General features: G+C 42.8%; 1 protein-coding gene across 3 annotated transcripts in view; it reads right to left on the bottom strand.

The window, feature by feature from the left end:
• Positions 1-5,911: 5,911 nt before the first annotated feature.
• ANGEL1 (angel homolog 1) overlaps positions 5,912-18,747 on the bottom strand; it is a 35,485-nt gene continuing 22,649 nt past the window's right edge. For all 3 annotated transcript variants that reach the window (XM_084207049.1, XM_084207050.1, XM_084207048.1), the window contains 9 exons: positions 17,092-17,691; positions 16,356-16,582; positions 15,713-15,782; positions 14,894-15,327; positions 14,094-14,220; positions 13,139-13,249; positions 11,895-11,964; positions 11,307-11,464; positions 5,912-10,490 (listed from right to left, as the gene is read on the bottom strand). In XM_084207049.1, the coding sequence (XP_084063175.1) occupies positions 10,330-10,490; positions 11,307-11,464; positions 11,895-11,964; positions 13,139-13,249; positions 14,094-14,220; positions 14,894-15,327; positions 15,713-15,782; positions 16,356-16,582; positions 17,092-17,458 (1,725 nt within the window). In that variant the 5' untranslated portion in view covers positions 17,459-17,691 and the 3' untranslated portion in view covers positions 5,912-10,329. The remainder of the gene's footprint in view (positions 10,491-11,306; positions 11,465-11,894; positions 11,965-13,138; positions 13,250-14,093; positions 14,221-14,893; positions 15,328-15,712; positions 15,783-16,355; positions 16,583-17,091; positions 17,692-18,747) is intronic.

Below are 18,747 nucleotides of genomic sequence, written 5' to 3'. Positions count from 1 at the left end.
GAGTGTTGTCAGGATCTCTCTGTTTGAGGCCTAGGTCATGTGAACAGTGGGATTTCCAGAAGTCAGAACAGCATGGTCTTAAAGTGATTTGCATGCATGGATCTGGGGGATGCATAAACTGAGCCTGGGAGTGGGAGTATCCTGGAGAGAAACAGTCTTGTTTTATCACAGCACTGACAAGAAGCTACACTTTCTGAAATACCACATATTTAATTTTGTTAGAACTGAGCTTATTCTTTCTTTCTTTGTTAGAAACATGGTGGAACTTAGCTCTACTAGTTTTTTTGTTACAGTATTCTTGTGCCACATTCTCATAATAAGTAGAGCTATTTTGGTGGCCGAGAATGGGTTCTTAACCCCAAACAAATCAGCTCTTCTGCCTAGTTAAAGCAGTTAATCCTCAAAGCACCACCTACAAGCGATTTAACTCAGACCTTACAGGTTCCTAATTGCACTCCTTAACTGTGATGTAACTTGCAAGACATATCCATACCACTGCAGCCAGTCCTTCCAATCTCCCTTTGTAGTCCGTACTTTTCTGCTGTGCTGTACAACCAGGAAAAAAATCTGTAAGAAGGTGGAAGAACTTGCTGCTGAGCCAAGAGAAAGTAATCCAGATAAGGATACCAGTTTCCACAGTACGGTGCAACACCTGTCCACACCCTTGTATTCCAGCTACATGCAACAACTGAAGTTAACAGCAGCAGTGAGCCAAGCACCCATTTGAACGTGTCCTCTGGTCATTTTTGTGTAGCTGTAAATTAACAAATTTAGTGTCTGGATGCTAACCATGATGTTAGCTGTAAAGGCAGCACAGCTACCTGTAAATAATATGGGCCACTTGGAAGCCACAAACTGCCTTTGCATAATGTTTACTATGCAGCAGACTGAAAGTTCAGATGCCACTGTGAATCATATGATAAATACAAGCAGCAGTCAGTAAGGGAAACTGACTGTCAGGTTTTATTATAAAGTGGATGAAATCCAGAACTTAAAGAAAATTATAAAAGATGCCTAGAATGCATCTTCACTATGACTTTGTTTAGTTAATTGGTTAGTTAATTCAGAGTAACTGGAGAGCTCTTGAGAGTAATTAGTGGTTTAATACAGAGAACATTGAATAACTGGACAGACTTGAGTTTTGTTAGATGGAAAGGGGAAATGTGGGGGTGGGAGGAAGACTTTAAAACAGATGAGACAAGTGAAGGGTCAGCTGCAAGTTATTGATGCTTTCTTGAGAGCAGGGCAACAGGGTTGTTCAGCAGTGTTAGATCACCAAGGCAGAATGGCTTAAAACAAAATGCTTTGTTTGACTTTGTAATTAAGAGCTTTCCTGCAGGATGTAACTGAGGCCAATAGCTTCGAAAAAGCTATTTAGCTTAGAAAAAGCAAAGGAAATGGATGTTTAAGATATGAATGACAGGTAGAGTTCAAGGTCTCTTAATCCTCAGCTGCAGCTAGACAAGAACATCCTCTTTCAATATCTAGTTGCACAATTATATATGTTAGGAAGTATTTAATTCTTTGCTTATATCTTATGTTGATTAACTTCTCAAGATGGACACAGGAGCAGGCAAGTGCATTCTGCTAGGGTTACCATTTCAAGCCTTCTATTGTGTTTCTCTGTGTAGAATTCCTGCTCCTTACTGTTTCTGTATCTCCAGTTCAGGAGATGGTACAAGAAACTGGAAAAGAACCACAGAGTTCTCCCCTTTTTGCTCTTGCTCCCCCCATCTTTGTAACAGGATGAATGACTTCAATACAAAGCTTTGCTTCCTTCCTAACAAACAAAACCACATCCTTCCATGACAGAGAGGATTAATGCAATCTAGCTTTATGCTGTAAGAAAGCTGAGGGTACTTCTTTCCTCCCCCACCTATTGGTCTGGTTTCTGGTCTGTCTGCCTTTAACCATAAGGAAAAAAGACTGGTGATGAGAATCTTTTTCACTTCTGCAGGCTTTAGAGCTACACAGAAGGAATGATAATGTAAGTCATACTCCTTTAGTGCCTGCAGAACAAGGAAGATGGATCTCAAGGAGTCCTATTAATTTTTGAATATTAAATATTAATAGGGTCACTCATGTGGCTCTGTGATGTAAATTTCACTGTTCAGTAGGTCTCACATGATGTCTGTTCTGCAGCAGAAGTCCTCTGAACTCTGTGGAAAGGAACTGTGTTTGTACACTAGGAATGGATAGACACTACCTGCATTGTATGTGAACCTGAGGTGAGCTTTCAAAGACTTCAACAAATGCTGACCTATTATTGGCAAAACTATTCTAAATGTAATGCAAACCTTGAAATAAGAGGCCCTATTTATATTTTATGTAGACAAGTCCCTTGATACATGGCCAACTGCAATTTTTTTAATGGACAGATTCATTAGTGAGCAAAACTTTCAGCTACAGCATCACTTTGATACAAACTTTGTATATTGAAGAGCAGGGTTTGGTGTCCATCAGTCTGTGACACACTAACCTTTTTTTTTACTGGTAGAAGCTAAAGGAGTCTTTAGGAAATTGGCGCGTGTTAGCAAGTGTTTTAGGTGGGAGTGGAGTCTGTTCTCATAGTAGCTTTATTGCTGTTTTCAAATCTGCTTAACAGGATGAATTTTTTTTTAAGTATTTCAGGTGAAAGCCTTAATCAGGTGCCTGCCCCCTAAGGCAGAATCATGTGTGGTGTGGTATAGACTGGAACATGACTGTCCTTAAAATTTCAGAGTTTAAGAAACCATAATGAACAGAAGAAAGCTCCTGTTAGCCAAAGGGCAAGAGTCTGGATTAGATTAGCTTGACCTTGCTCCATTGGCTCTGGCTAGTCACTTCAGGTGGTTGCTTTAGCTACCTGCTTCTTCTGAATGAAGTATATCAAGTGGTCCTGATGATCAAACAGTAGGTATAGGCAGGGGGCATCCCAGATGTATTGTGTGTGCAAGTCTGGCTGAAATAACACCACACATCCCAGTGGCCTTGCACTGTTGTCCTGACAACATTTAGACCTGCATTATGGATCTATAACTTTCCTTAACAAAGCAAGTGCTATTCTGGCTTGATGTTTGCTCTCCCAGAGAAAGGTGGAGATGGCCCCTCTACAGCCAAGCTAAACTCCTTAGAATTTAATATTTTTGTGTGTCTTCTGAGCAGGTGTTTACTTGTATCACAACCACTCTCCTTCAGTGGTGCCCTGGCCCTTTCTGCTCAAGAGCAACTCAGTTTAGGCTCAGAAGGCTCCTGAATCCCTCACAATCTCTGCAGAGCAGAGTTTCCCTCCAGGTCAGGGTTGAGATGGTGCTAGTGGGACCAGAGCGGTCCCCTTCCATGCACACCAGTATTTTACTCCAGCACTGATAGGGTGCTCCAAAACCATTTACATCTTTATCACTGGTACAGCTCAGAACTAAGAAATTGAAAGTTTCTTTCTTTAAGAACAGTATCATGTGTGTCTTTTTGTAATTAATCAGTGTGGTTCTGTGTTCTTACGTAGCCAACACAGAATTTTTATTTAGATTTAGGTTTTTACTGCACTTCCCATGGCCTTCATGTTGATACTTCTTCCAGCTTCCTTTGACACTTAGACAATAAAATTCCCTCTGTACTGCTCTCAGCCTGTGCAGAGAAAACAAGATGTCTGTACTGTCCTTATTTTTGCTTTAAACCTTCCCTTTACATGTCAGCAGAAAGTCAAAGGGACAGCCTTGAGTGATGGTATCAGGCAAATTATGTGAAGATGTCCTTTACTTGCTACAGTAGTGGTCATGGAAGAACCCTTATCCTCCTTTAAACGTCAGAATAGGTGAGTATGTCTGTGCACACAGGGGCAGCTGCCAGAGTAAGTACCTATGTGGCTGTTTAGCAAAGGCCAGAATTCATGTTTTCCCTCTTGAATTGCCATCAGTCAGGCTGAAGGGGGAAAAAAATCAGTGCAGGCATCAAAAATTTCACTCTTACAATACTGTACCAAACAATACTGTAAGGGTTAATACAAACCTCTTCTTGCACTGCTCAGCTTTTCAATGTACAATTCAGTCTCCCTTCCTGGCCTGAAAAGCAATTCTCCTCAGTCTGTTCAGTGACCTTCCAGACTAATAGCCTCACCAGGACTTCTCAAGACAAATGCTGGTTTAATAAAGGACAGTCAGCTGCAAGATTCAGTGCAAGGATCCCCAGCAAGGGGATCCAACTTTATTCAGGCTATCATCTTTCAGGCAGAACATACCCCTTCTCTCTAAGGAAATGAGTAATAGCTGGGACCAGGGCCAGGATGTAGGCAAGCCTACAGTAGTATAGGAAAGGAATAAACATTCTCTGACCTGTTACTCCAAAGAGAAAGGCACATGCAATAGTCCATCTTAGCCAAGTTAATTATATGAACTGCTTCTGCCCTGAGGGAAAGCAATTGCACAGTTCTAAACATCTACTTCACATGCTTGCTCGAAAACACCCTCTACTCCATGCTTGATAGATTTTGCTTTAAATCAGGTAACTCCTATATCCGCTATGGATGTAAAGATCACGGTGGAGTGAGAACAGCAAAACAGTGATGCAGCCACAGACTTTCTGCTCCCTCTTACATCAGGCTTTTCCCCTGCTACTGGTTGTTCCTGCAGTTTTAGTTTTCAAGTCAGAGATTATGCTGCTTGGACCTTAAGCAGAAAATCTTTACTGCGGGAAGGATAAACAACATGATGAACCAGAAAATAAAAAGCAAACCAAGAAACAAAAAACCACACCTTGTCACTTTTACACTGAGAGGCCCAAGACTTAAGGTTCTGACATGTCTAAAAGCACACAGAAATTCATTCATGAGAGAGTGAGACTGAGCCTTAAGAGCACCATTCATGCAGCGACTGCAGGACTATGGCAGGCAAAGACATATGCTGTGGATAGCAGGCCATTACAGAATTAAGTTAACTCCACCAGGTTTGTTTTCCTAGATTATAGTTTTATTTTGGCAAAGAGTGAGTGCTATCCTATCTCTAACCTCATTTTAAGAGAGGAAAGGAGGAGAGGAATAACTATAGAATAACTACGGCATTCATCTACTCCCAGTTCAAGAGCAGCTCCAGGCACTGGCCAATAACTGAATATATAGAATAAATATAAGTAGAAGGCTTTGCATCCAGAAAGAAAATAACAAAAAACTGAATAAAATTGCCAAGACTTGAAGCCAAGGGTTTTTTTGGGTTTTTTGGGTTTTCTTTAGGGTTTTTTCTGGTGTGTAGAAATTAAAGACTGGATGGAACAAATACATCTTTTGTTGTAGCACAAGCCAGTGTCTAGCTTAGTCCTCCCAGTTGCCAGGCTTGGACCTTGAAAGCTGCTGTTTGTCTTATCAAAGTTACAAAAAATTTTCCAGCTATTATACAAAAGCACAAGAATGTAGAGTCTAAATCTGAAAGAAAATAAATAAAATTTTAAATAAATAAAAAGAAAAATAGCTTCAAGACTAGAATGACATTTTCAGTTGAAGGAGGAGGAAAACTTGCCTTGACAGGAGACGCCAAACATTTACAGCTGACCAAAGGAGTTAGAGGCATGCCAGCTGTTTAATCTGTCATCTGTTATCATTGTAACAGGTGAGTTCCCTTCAGAAACTTGGTATCATAGTTAGAAACACAATGCAGCATATTCAATTCAGCTTGTGCATTTCAACATGACTGTGCTATGGGAAGCACTACAGGCCAGGCAGCTACAGTCTGGCAAGAAGCAGGTCACAGCCAGCAATTCAATTAGTCGCACAACAGGAAGCCTGAAAGGAGATGGTATCCCACTAAGGCTTGTGTGCTTCCTTTAGGTAAGCAACAAAAGGGTTCATCTGCATTTGGATGACCCATGGATAGGACTGCAAATATCTAAACAGTACATCCAATAAATGTTCAACACTGAGGTGGTGGCAATGGGAGTAGTTATTGGACTGCAGCAACATCCTGCTTTGCAGACTGTTTGGCAACACCATCATCAACACATTGTTAAGAGCAGGACTCATACCTTAATCCGATGAGATGCTGAACTTCTTACGACCTCTTGGAGACTCCTCAGAGAAGACAAACTAAGGTCAAGTATATTTCAGAGTTCTGCCTTCACAAAGCAGGTGGCATACAGAGCACTAACAAGAAATCTGAAATCCGGGGGTTTTTTTTGTTTTATATAACAAGAGTTACTCCCATCTAAGTGTTTGTTCCTGAGCTCCCACTCCTCCCACTTAATTCTTCAGGAGTGAGGAAACCCACTATCTTACATCTTGACACCATTTATATGTTGCATTTATAATAACACTTAGCCCTAGAGAATTGCACCCATAACTTTTAACTGACGAAATACAGCTGCAGAGAAAATAAACATCAGTAACTCAGAAAGATAACTGGATAGAGTAGTCATGGGAAAACAGCTGCTGGAGAGATAGCTCATAAGAAAAAAGCATGGAGAAAGAAGACCTCAAACAGCAGCCAAGTTTCATTTATTACAAACAGGAAAGAAACTAGAGCAATTATATTGTTTACCACTCCTCCCATCCCATTAAAAAGTGGGAAAAGTGATTATGAAGGGCTACCTCCTGAAGCAATGAACTTAAAACTCAGAAAATGTAGGAAGTCCAATTTCTATCTAAATAGAATAACTAAATACAGCCTAGCAGCTGTGGTGCAAGTTATACTCTTTTATTGCAAAGATACTCAGTCAAATACTTGATTGCCTCAACAGCTGCATGCTCCTGCAGCTTAGGAGGCTAGAGGGAATGTACACACGCTGCCAGCGGTCTCTGGCATCACTTCCCATAAGCACCAGTCTCCCTGAACTCTACATCACTACTAAGGTCATGAGGTCATGTAGCTGGTAATAATCTCTGTAACACCTTCCCTTTCTGAGCATTGCAGATACTGCTGTTCTACTTTCATAACCATTTACAGATCCCTCTGTAGTTCATCAGGAAGCTGTGTTAATGAAAACTCATAATGCATTTAGGTCCAGAAAAAGTTTTAAGAGCTACATCTGGAATCTCAGTTCTGCACCCCATTACAAAGCTCATTACCAGAGGCTCTGATTGTATGTGTGGGTGCTATTCTTAAAGCATCACAAAACACATTATTTTTCCCCCAACAACTAGATGCTAGTCGCTATTTTACAGTTAGGAACTTTCTACCAACCCCACCTCCAAACTTCTCCTATAATCCCACATGGTCAAGAGGCATTCATAGGTCTCCAGATCCAGTTGATATTAACTCCAAATTGCTCTAGAACACAGGGGTTTTTATTTTCCTGAAACAGACCACCTCTGTAAGAGTACATACAGAACTCCTGTGACAGCGGCCAAAATAAACACAGAAATCAAGTTTTCAACTCTGCCTTTGTGTCTCTATAGTCACTAGCCATGGTCCTGCATTTCTGCCATAGTTTCACCTATGAGTGCCCAACAAAGCATGAGTAGGCCAGGGCTTTGAGAGCTGAAAGTCATCCTGGGAACACTATAACCTCCAGAAAGAAGAATAAGGGGACTTGTAGGCATTGTCCTGGGATTTCTCTGCACATGACTCGATATCCAGTGTTCAAAAACTTAACAATTCCAAGTGCGCACCACATTATTTCATGCATGGAAAGGGAAAGCATTAGTTTGACCTGTGCAAGATTAGATTTTCCAGCAAAGTATAGCTGGAACCTTAAAACCTCCCTGAGATGCTTCCATGCAATTCGCCCACAAGTCAATGTTTTGGTTTATTTGGTTTATAAAATGAAAAAAGCACTTGTGATACTGGAACACAGGTCCTCCACCTGAGTTGTATCACAGGACTGGCAGGGTGCTTCAGGCAGTGCAGGGGCAACCAGTTCATCTGCTGGTGTATGGTGCACACCTTATGGGTCTCAAGAGAGCTCAGTCTGGCTCTCTTTCATACACACACACATTCACACACACCTCCTCAAATGACCTCAGATTCAGCCAGCAATTACAATAGCAGCAGATAGTTAAAGTTCTAAGGGCCAACACTATGTGACACAGAATTTTTTATGGTGCTTTTGGTTGGTCACTGTTAAACTTCTAGTGTCATCTAAGGTTCCTACTACAATGTTAACAGCAGGAGGGAGTCATCTGCAACCAGGCTGCCTTCTGGCAACCTTTTTGAGCCAAACAGAAAGCAAAGCTCTCAGTTCACTCTTTCCTTCCCTCCCTTTATAAATACAACTGCTTACAAAATCAGAGTAAGAGAAATCAGTCAAACTGTGATATAAACACAGTCATACAAATGCACACTTCTGCATCCATCCCTCTCCATGTACCAACGCCATGCCAGATCTATTACCTAAGGGCAAAATTATTCATACGCCCCCTCCCAAGACTGCTGTTCACTTACAGAAACTCACAAATGGTAGCAAAAGCCATCCACACATCACCAGACAAACACCATCTGGCAGGGCAAGAGGGGAATATGCAGTCCTTACATGCTCACAAAGGCACAGAACACAACTCCCTCCACCTCCACCTTGTTTTTGTAGTTTACAGAAGTGAGCTGTAAAAGATCAGCAGTATTCCCTTCTTAGGGAGGATGGCAAGGGTTCCTGCATGCAAATCTTTTGGGTGGGAAGGTGGGGGATGGAGGGGGCAAAACAAGCCCAATGCCAAAGAAGCCACCTCTGGGATTTAGGGATGTCTTGGGAGATTAGGCTCACTTCTTCCCTCTCTTCAACCCTCATTACTTTCTCGTGTAGCCAATTTGCCCTCTTTCACCTTGCAGCCAGAAAAACCTTGTCAAGCAAGTCTTCAGAGGTTCAGCAGCCAGAAACACAAGGTAACACAAAGTTACTTTGTGGTACTTTCTTAGATTAGCAGTATTTTATTTTACAATAAAGAAAGTAACATTTAAAATATAAAATATCAAAGTCCCTCAAATAGATCATGAAGAACAAACAATGTTTCAAGTCTCCTTTACCTTCCTGCAAAAACCTGAGGTGGGACCAGATTTCTGCCTTGTTTGTGAACAGAAGATTGATAAAGTTTCTGCCATATTGGTTTCTGCCAAGACTGGTTTCAATCTCTTAGGGAGCACCAAATGTCAGGTTGAACTCGGGAATTTACTCTAGGAACAGATACAGCACGACTCCTTTTGTACTGGACAAAAAGCAGGACAGCAAAGGTACACTGGGATCCAAGCGACTGCAGTGTGGCTCCAAGTAACACAGCCCTCCCCATCCTCCCAAAGCATGTCAAGAGTCAGGAGCTGATCCTAAGGATTCTAGCTACACCTAAATATGGCTGGGTGCAGAAGAAGGATGCAGCATGGAATTCAGTCTGGCACAGGAGATGGATACTACATGTTGGCTATTGACCCCTGGCAGGCTGAATGCAGTAGGGAGTGCACAAAGAACAGGGCAAGTGACAAGACGAGCTCTTCCATCTGATGGCTCTGCTGGCTCTCACATGCCTTCCATTTTCATCTCTCTTTTGGGACAACCAGAGTTATAGCCTTCTGGGGTTATCATGCCTTACAGGGTAATTTTTTCCACAGGATATTCACTGGGAGGATCTTAAATATTTTTGCTAAAAATGACAAATTAGTTACCATTCTGAGACTGCTGGAAAGGAAGAAAGCCTTCCCCAAGGCCTCTAGGCTTTTACTGCAGTTCTAGAGCTGCTGTGGGTGGCTCTATAGAACCCCTGGTTCCATTCCTGGCAATCCCATTCCCCGGTCCATTAGCCACAGCAAGCAGTTTCTTGTAGAAACTGTTACACCACACAAACCCTTCCATCAGCAAGTCAGTCCTTACAGATTATTAAGTAAAAGAAATTTCTAAGCAGTAGCAGATCCAATCTAAAAGGTAACACAACAACTAGCCCTGAAACTACTGAACTATTACTGAGAAATTAAAAGAACTGAAAGAAATTGTTTCTGGTGTAAATGAGTATTGCTATATACATCCCGGGCTCCTTGATAGCAATTAAACTAACCAAAAGCAGATAGCATTGCCCCTCTCTTTTCCAGCTTCTGGAAAATCTTACACAATGACAAATAAACATGGCCGTTATGTTGGTTCCTGCAGCACAAAAACACCTGCTAATCAAGGCAGTGGAACAAGGATCTCTTAAAGAGATGCTAATGCCTGAATACACCTGGCAGCCCACTGGAAACACAGCTCAGGTTTGCAGAGATGCAGAAAATACCAAAGCAAAAAGTGCTCCAACTCTCCCATCGCTGCATTTAGTGAGGGTGTGAGGGGAGAAAAGGACTTTTAGGGCATGACATGGAAAAGGGTTTTCTTGCAAGCAGGTTGTGCAATCCAGAGTCTCAACTGCTGTATTCAGAAAAACTTTTCTTTAGGGAAAGGGAACCAACACTAACTCTCTCAGAGGCTGGAGATCTCCAAGCCAAAGCTAGCCAACAGGCAGAGATGATCAGATGAACAAAAAGGATTTGGTAAGCCATTTGCCATCAAGAGGACATCTTCAGAGAGAAGGGAAAGACGGCCAAGCAGCTTCAGGGCTCCATCTTTGTACAGCCTGCGACCTGACAAAGAAAATGGGAAGAAACATCAACCAGAGACTGGCACCACAGATTAACTCTACACACTCACAGAGGGATGCTTGTCAATCCTTCCCTGTTCTTTCCCTGATAAATGAAGACTGCCTGCACAAACACTACCTGCACCTTTGAGCCTAGATGTGAAAGCAGTGAGCACCCTACAATACTGCTGTTCACGGCTTCATATACTTGCCGGCATAGGAAGCAAGAATACACTAAATTCACCAGGTAGTTGCTTACATGAGAAGTTCCTTTCTTGAACTGTGGCCTAGCAATAGCTTCAGATTCCCTGAGGAGGAATTAATCTCTTCATTCCTAACTGGCTCCCCAAACTTAATTCTGGTGACCCAAATCAGCTCCAAGAGGGTTCCTGGATGCATTTACATGCAGTCGGTCATCAACAGAACTCTTGTTTCAAGCAGCAGAGAGAAGGTGCCACTGTAAAAGAACCGGAGTCACCTCCTTCCAAGAACAGCAAGTGGTCTCAGACTGACCAGAAGTCCAAGCCTTGAACTCAGAAGCCAGCACTGCCTGTTATCAGGAGCACAAGTAAGATATTTATACAAAAGAAAAGAATCTATTCTGTTCTAGCTTCCTCAAAAGTCCACATTAACGTAAGCAGCTTCATTTTTTTCACAAAGATAAACCAGATAAACATGAGCAAATGTTACTTCCACCTTGCGTATTATTTCAAAGACAGATCCTGTAGATCCACCAGCTTAATGAAATGCACTGCCCATCTGGCCTGTCTCACGGTGCTCTTCCAATGTCACAGGGATAACCCTGCACTGCCACACTCACCTGCCTTGTTCTCCACAGGCTCTGCTGAGTAGAAAATGTAATCAACAGTGGCTCCTAGCCCCATGGGCATTGTTGTGACCTCTGGGCGTCCCCTCTGTGGCAAGAAGTGGCTGTAGACGGAAGTCAGGTTGAGGCCATGCTGGATAACACCTGAACACCTGCACACAAACAGTCACTGTTTACCAAGAAAGGAAAAGAGAATTATGCCTTTTCAGTACTGCAGTCAAGCTGAATGTTCTCTCGCTGATGCAACTGTCTAAACTACTCCTACTTTATAAGCACATAAAATCTTTCAGAACGATTTGCTCCACTTACACCAAAGCAAGACAGGCTGTGAATTTCCTTTGTCTTCAATACCCAGCCCTGTATATGCCTATGCCCTTCATTATCAATCTCACCAATAAAATGCTGACAGAGCAGCATCCAGCTGCTGGGACAGTCCTGGGTGGATCTAGCTTTTCCAGATAGCCCTCCTTACTCTCTTTCACTCTTACATTTACTTCAGTTTTTACTTCAGCCAGATTTTCAGGGCTCAGGAAAACAAGGCTGAGTTTGAAGACTGTGGCCATTGAAGGTGCACCAAGTTACCTTGGGACGAATGGCTGAGGATCAGGGTCTTTCACCATGGCAGCAGGCTTGGGCCAGTGTGCAGGGCGGTCTGAAAAGGAGCAAAGAGATTCTAGCCAGACCTACACAGATCCCAGAACAGGCTGCTCATCCCAAGTCTGAGAAGCTTCTCCTGAAACCAAATGAATCTTTTTGCCCAAGAAGAGCAGATAGCTTCCAGTCATGAACATCATAAAGGAAAATATCCAAAGGAAACACAAGCTGTAAGACCAACAGGAACATCCCTAGAGCAGATCAGTGCAAACAACTGAGAATTCATATTCTGTCCTGCTGAGGACACATCCTTAAAGCATTCAATATTACCAAAGTCCAGAGTATTTCAACATCTGCTCTCAAAAGAAAGTTTGCTTATCTTAGCCTACTGCTTACTCAAAGGGTATCTAGAAAGGCAGAACAGAAATGGAGAAAGCAGAGCCAGCCATGCCACAAGGCCCAGAGGAGCAGGAATGTCTACTGGGTACCAGCTTCCAGAGACATCTATATTGGGACCATCGTCTATCATTACAATCTTCAGGTTGTTCTCCACCATCAAAATCTTGAAGCAGAAAAAAAAAATATACGTAGCTGTTTCAGCTTAAAAGAAGTTTATAAGAAAGAGCTTCAAGAAGCTGAATGTCAGTGCATCTCAAGGAACATAGTCAGTGTGTATGAGGGATGAAAGTGTACTTCTCTGAGCTCTCATGGAATCTAATCACGGTCACAGAAGGCACCCTTTTGCCTTTCCCTTTCCTCACTAGGCATTACCTCCACCTCATGTTTTCCCTGAAATCATAGAATCATACAGTTATAGAATGGCCTGGGTTGGAAAAGGCCTTTAAGATCATCTAGTTCCATCCCTCCATCCCATGGGCAAGGATGTCACCCACTATATCAGGCTGTCCAGGGCCCCATACAACCTGGCCTTGAACATTTTCCAGGGATGTGGCATCCACAACTTCTCTGGGCAACCTGGCCCAATGCCTTGCTATCCTCTATGTAAAGAATTTTAGGAAATTTAAAACCATTTTCCCTTATCCATCAATATATGCCTGTGTAAATAGTCACTCTCCCTCATTTTTCATAAGCTCACTTTAAGTACTGGAAGGCCACAATGAGGACTCAGTGGAGCCTTCTCTTCTCCAGTCCAAAATCTCCCAGTCTGTCCTCAGAGGAAGAGGCTCCACTGAGCTAGGAGAGTGACAAGTTGAAAAGCCTCCTGTTAATACCTGGTTTAGCATCTGTCACACCTTCCAGGAGGACCAGCTGTGGTGGTCGTTCACAGGCAATATCGCAAAAGCGGAACTGCAGCAGGAAGTCACGGCTGTACTCGCGTCTCCCTGCAGAGAAAAGCACAAATTAAAAGAAGAAAGTAACTGCAGCAAAGTCACACCTCCACGGAACACCTACCTATATTTTAGACCTTTGGGCCTCTTAGAGCTCTTTAGTTTGAGTGAGGCTTTTGTGCCCAAGCACTCTGATACCATGAGAAGAGAAACCACCAAATAACCTACATGTAGAACAGATGTGTAAAAGTAGAAGAACAGAGTACAGCTATTGCTATCCCTCAAATGCAACAGTCATTGTCAGCACAAAGTAAGAATATCCTCTCTGAGACACCAAAAGTTCCAGGGACTTTCAAGCAGATCAGTTAGTGTACAACTCCAGAAAATGTCTGCTGAGGAAAACATTTCTGGTGATCAGGCTGAATACAAGTTCTACATTCAAGATTTTAACAAATGCTATTTTGTGTGGGCTCCATTTTTTTAATCCTCTCTATGGATGCAGAGAACAGACATGATTGTAACTGGATCTTTGGAATGATTTCTTTACAGTGGTTTGTAAATACTATCCAAAACCACACCGTAAACACCCGGAGATTAAAGCAGTGCCTGCTGAACATAGTTTACATCTGCACAAAAGTGTAAGTCTGGGAATATGAAAGAGACACACTGAGCGAGTGTTACTGGCAGAGGAACATTCTGCTCCTCACTAGAGAAAGAAAATGGCAGAAATCCAATAGGTTCTAGAAAAAATTGTATTTAATTCATATACAAAGGAGAAGGAGAGAATCTTTGTCAAGTGCCTCATGCAGAACATGCCCAAGCTACTCAGAGAGACAGCAAGGCCCACAAACTGCCCATCCTCAGCAAACTCATGTTGTCAGTGCATACTGGAGCTCACCAGGTTTCTTTGGCTGGCACAGGGTGACATACTGGCACTTGTCTGTTACACCCAGTGAGCTTGGCCACAGTGGGGCCAGCAGCTTTCGTGAATACAATTGCTGGGAAAAGTCTTCCTGACCAGACACCTGCAAGAAGGCCAGGAAAGGAGAGCAATCATCAGTGACAGAGAGCAAATGTGCAAGCTATAGACAATGTACATATATACATTTGCCAGGAGCAAGACAGGAGAATGCCATCTTGGAAAGGCATGGACTAAGCTATTCAGAGTATGGTAAAGGTATAGTCAACCTTCAGCTGGAGGGGACAGATACAATTAGCTAAAAGTCATCTGACAAGATACTTTACAGGTATCTTATTGAAGTGATGATTTAGCTTGAATCACAACCATATATTTGATCACAGACACACAGTAAGACAACCACAAGAGACCCACTTCAAACTTTTTTAGAACAAACATTCACAAAAAATTTCAGTAAGTCTTGGTGGAGTTGTATTTCCCTACACTTCCAGTCACACAGAAACAAAAATTCCATAGGAAAGGAAAAAAAAAAGACTTGACATTAAGCGATCTATTATCACAAGTGTGCCCCGAGAGAAACCACAAGAGCAGTGATGGAAACAACATCCACGCACTTGTCCGCTTCTTTCCCCTGCAGTGCTGGAGACATTGGGGAAGATTGCAGAATAACTTAATTCAGTATTAAGACTATTTCCTCACAAGAGGAAGAATGCAGCCATGCATTTCTCTAGCAGCAGACAATAAAGAGCTATCCAATCCCAATTCTTGCTGGCAACTACCTTCCACGCTGGCATCCCATGGTAGGAAAGTTCACCATTCCGAATGAATTTGTAGAGTGGAGAATCAGGTACAGAGTTCAGGTCTCCACACAAGATGACAGGATAGTAGCTGCCTTCAGTAGTTCTTGCAATTTTGTCAATCTCTGCTAGCAGCAATGCCACCTGGGCAAGTTTGATATCTCCTCGACGGGGATTGAACAACACATGAGTGTTGGCCACACACAAAGGACTGACTGCCTTCAGACCTAGACCTTCTGGGAGCACAGGCTGCAGCAGCAGCACCAAGCCCACATTATCCCGGTTGAGGACGTCCAGGCCAGGCCGGAAGTATTCTACGGGGCTGAGACTGATCAGCTGGAACCTGCTGCGCTTATAGCACACTGCACATCCATCTGTCTTCGTCCCAGTTCTCCGTTTATAGAAGCAAGCAAAGCCTGAAAAGAAACCATCACCCATTAAAAGGTTTATTCAGTCACTACCTCAGGCTCAGCAAGTCTATATAGAAAAGGTTCCTACTACATTTGGGTACAGCAATATACCCAATGCTTTCCAATAACTACCCTTTATTAATTATTGGGGGTATTTTCTCTCCTTGTCCTTCCAGGGCCCTCTGTTTTGTTACTGATCCTTCAACTCAGAGACATCAATTGCAAAAGAAAGGATAAAGGTCTAGGCAGACAGTTCAGAAGTAGGGCCAGCAGCCACCTAGCAAACAGGAAAAGGTCTCTTGAAACTGAGTGCTTTGAAGATGTTAAGCAGGAAGCACTGCCTGGCCAGTCCCACGACCTGGATGTACAGACCCACAAAAGCAGGACATACCCATCTCCTTGAATGTTGGTTCCAGTTGCTCCCAGTAATGGTTCTCTTGCACCTCCTGGAGACACAGAACCTGGAAGGAAGACAGAGACCTCACTTGTTCCACAACTATTTGCTAGTTACCTTGTTTTAGGGAAGGAAGAAAGCGGAAAAGTGCATTCACATGCCAACCCTCCAAACAGAAATGTCATCACCGCAACTCTGTCCTGCACTTTCCAGATAAAAAGCACTAACTTTCTGGGTCACAGTAGCATATCATTCAGTTTTCCAGTGATGAGATAAAAGATCCTTCACCCCCCAAAGAGGACTTAAAGAATAGAGAAGTTCGTGAAGTCCTCTTCTATGCAGGCTTCCCCTCCTGTGCTGCCTTAGAAGACTGGTCCTTCTTCCTCTGCTTCTGCTGTTTATAAAAGTTAAGCCCTGCTATTGAAGTATGACTAGTTTCTACAATCAAAGCAAGACAGACACCAAAAACACAGTCTGTGAAAGTCCTCAAACACTCTCAGACCAATCACTGTCCAGTTACCAAGCAGGTAGTATCTTCCTAGGACTTGCCCCCATCTTTTTCTTTTCTTAATACTGTTATATCAAACAAGGAATTCAAATTCTGGTGACACTGATGTAGAGAGGGCTTAGTCATACTTACATCAGGATCCCAATGCTGGATCTCCTGCAAAAGGTTTGGAAGGCGGTAGTTCCAGTTCAGGATGTCTGGATGACAGTGTACATAGAGATCAAGGCCCTGCTCCACCAGGTCCTGGGCAAGGATGTTGTAAGACATGACTCGAAATTCAAAGAGGGGAGTGTTTTTTGAGACCTGCTCTAAGACACAGGGCTGGACAGAAAGATCCTCCCAGTCTCTCCATAAGATCTCTATATGCAAGAGACAAAAAGCAAAGTTACAGCCGCACTGGGTTCCTTGCTGATACTTTGGTTCCCCTGTGACCCAGAGACAGCCATTCTCATTCCCTAAGCTAGGGCACTCTAGCCTCTGAGCAAACCCACACCCACTCTGGTTTTCAGATGCTCTTTCTGGATATCTTTGGATAGTTGTCTGTAGGGATGGCATAACACATGACCAGAGTCAAGCATACTGAAACACCAGACCCACTTTTCAGCACTTCTTAGAGTACAAAGCCAGCATTTGAGAACAGGAATATATATTGATATTCAGACCAGACAGTCTCACAGCACAGAAACCACTAGCTGTGACCAGTCCCTCCTCAGCAAAAACTCACTTCACAGTTTTCACTAGCAGATCCTGTCAACTCTGCAGAGGCAATCAATGTCTTGCTGACAGCAAGCCCAAACACAATAACCTGACCACATTTACTACAAATGCCAATCCCAAACTAAACATTAGATTCAGAGCCATCACTGACCATGGTAGGGCACCTCTGTTGAGACAGGATAAAATGGCACCGCATCCTGAATGGGCTGGGCTGGGAGCACCGGTGGCACTGCCTCTGCATCACATGCTAAACTCCAGGCCAGCACAGCTGGGTCATCATTCAGCACTTCCACGTTGATACCAGCACAGCCAGCTGTCTGGTGATCTGTCTGTGGCAACACAGCTGCCCAAGGGGCACTGCCTGCTACAGTCACTGTTTCCTCTGATGGTAATTTTGCCAGTTCAGCCACTGCATGATCTTGCAGTTCTGAAGGAGCCAAAGCATTTAGCTCTGAGTGCTGCTGATCAGCACACCGGGTGACTTCCGGAGACGTATTCAGGTCACTGAGGCTGGTCATCAATAGCTCTGAACCTTCTAACCAGTCACTAGTGAGTGTAACTGATACTTTCCTCACTGATGGAACACTCTCACTGGCTGGCAAATTCCCTACTCCTTCCTCCAGCCACTGCTGGAGAAGGGCTTCCTGCTCTTCTGGAACTGATCTTCCTCTGGTTGCAGCAAAGACACCTTCTATCTGGGTGGACGGGCTCTTCGCCAGAAGCACATTCTTTCGATAGGTAAAGAAAGCATCTGTCATTTAAAAACAAAATCAAAATAAAACAGCTAGAAATGCTTTCTTACTCATTATTTTCTTATTCTAACACATTTGCTGTAACTCTGTGCAATACAACCATTCAGTATAGCAACCCAAACAAATTACTTCTCTGAGGGAAAACAGTCACAGTCTAAATAACTTCCCCTGCCTCCTCCAGAATGCTAAGCCACAGTCCAAATCCAGTCATATTAGTCCAGGTCACTGAAACTGCACACAATAGCAATGGCTTTATCAAATCTAGAGAATGCAATTCTAACTCCTGCAGCAGCACAGAGTCAGCCAAGCTGAAAGGCTTTGTGGAAACTATTAGTTCTCAGCAACATACGTAAAGGCAGTCCCTAAAAGTTAGCCCATCATGTGCATGGGCTAAGAAACCAAGGTCATCATTTAGAGCAAGTATCTTTCCAGGGACTGAGCAAGAAATAGCAGTCAGGTAAGAGAGTAAAATATATCACAAGAATGTGCTGTAGAAGAAAAATAATTCTGTTACTAAGAGATGAAAAATGAAGACACATAGGGATTAACATATACCTCATTAGAGAGAGTATATGCACAGAAGAAATCCTGGTAAGAATTACAGATCACCTGATGACTAACATGTGGCAAAAAAATAAAAACACTTTAAACTGTTTTTAATGTAACATTGAATACACTATATTTGTGTGGTAAAGTAGAAAAAGACAGAGATTCTTTTCACTTGCATCTATACAAGAGATGGCATTTACACTTCACTATGAATTCTGCACAGACACTCGTCCCTACTGTTAACTAGCAATTTCTGTTGATTACAAATCACTTTTTTCTCTGCATCCCTGTCAGTCAGCCAGAGCAGTAATATACAGGAGTCAGCAACATTCATGTATAGTTGTACTATATCTTTTGTGTCAAAGTTTTCTGTATGTATCAGAAATGGAGCTTTAAGAACCATACTCCTCTCTGTCAGTTTGTAATTAAGTTCATTAATGTCAGAAACACCAACGCACCAAGGTAATTTTTCTACACTGGCCAGGCACGATGAGTGCCTACAAGAG

The sequence above is a fragment of the Fringilla coelebs genome, assembly GCF_963513975.1.
Source record: "Fringilla coelebs genome assembly, chromosome: 6".
In the NCBI taxonomy this organism is placed as follows: Eukaryota; Metazoa; Chordata; class Aves; order Passeriformes; family Fringillidae; genus Fringilla; species Fringilla coelebs.
The sequence above is the reverse complement of the archived record's forward strand: the minus strand, read 5'-3'. Positions and strand labels throughout refer to the sequence as shown.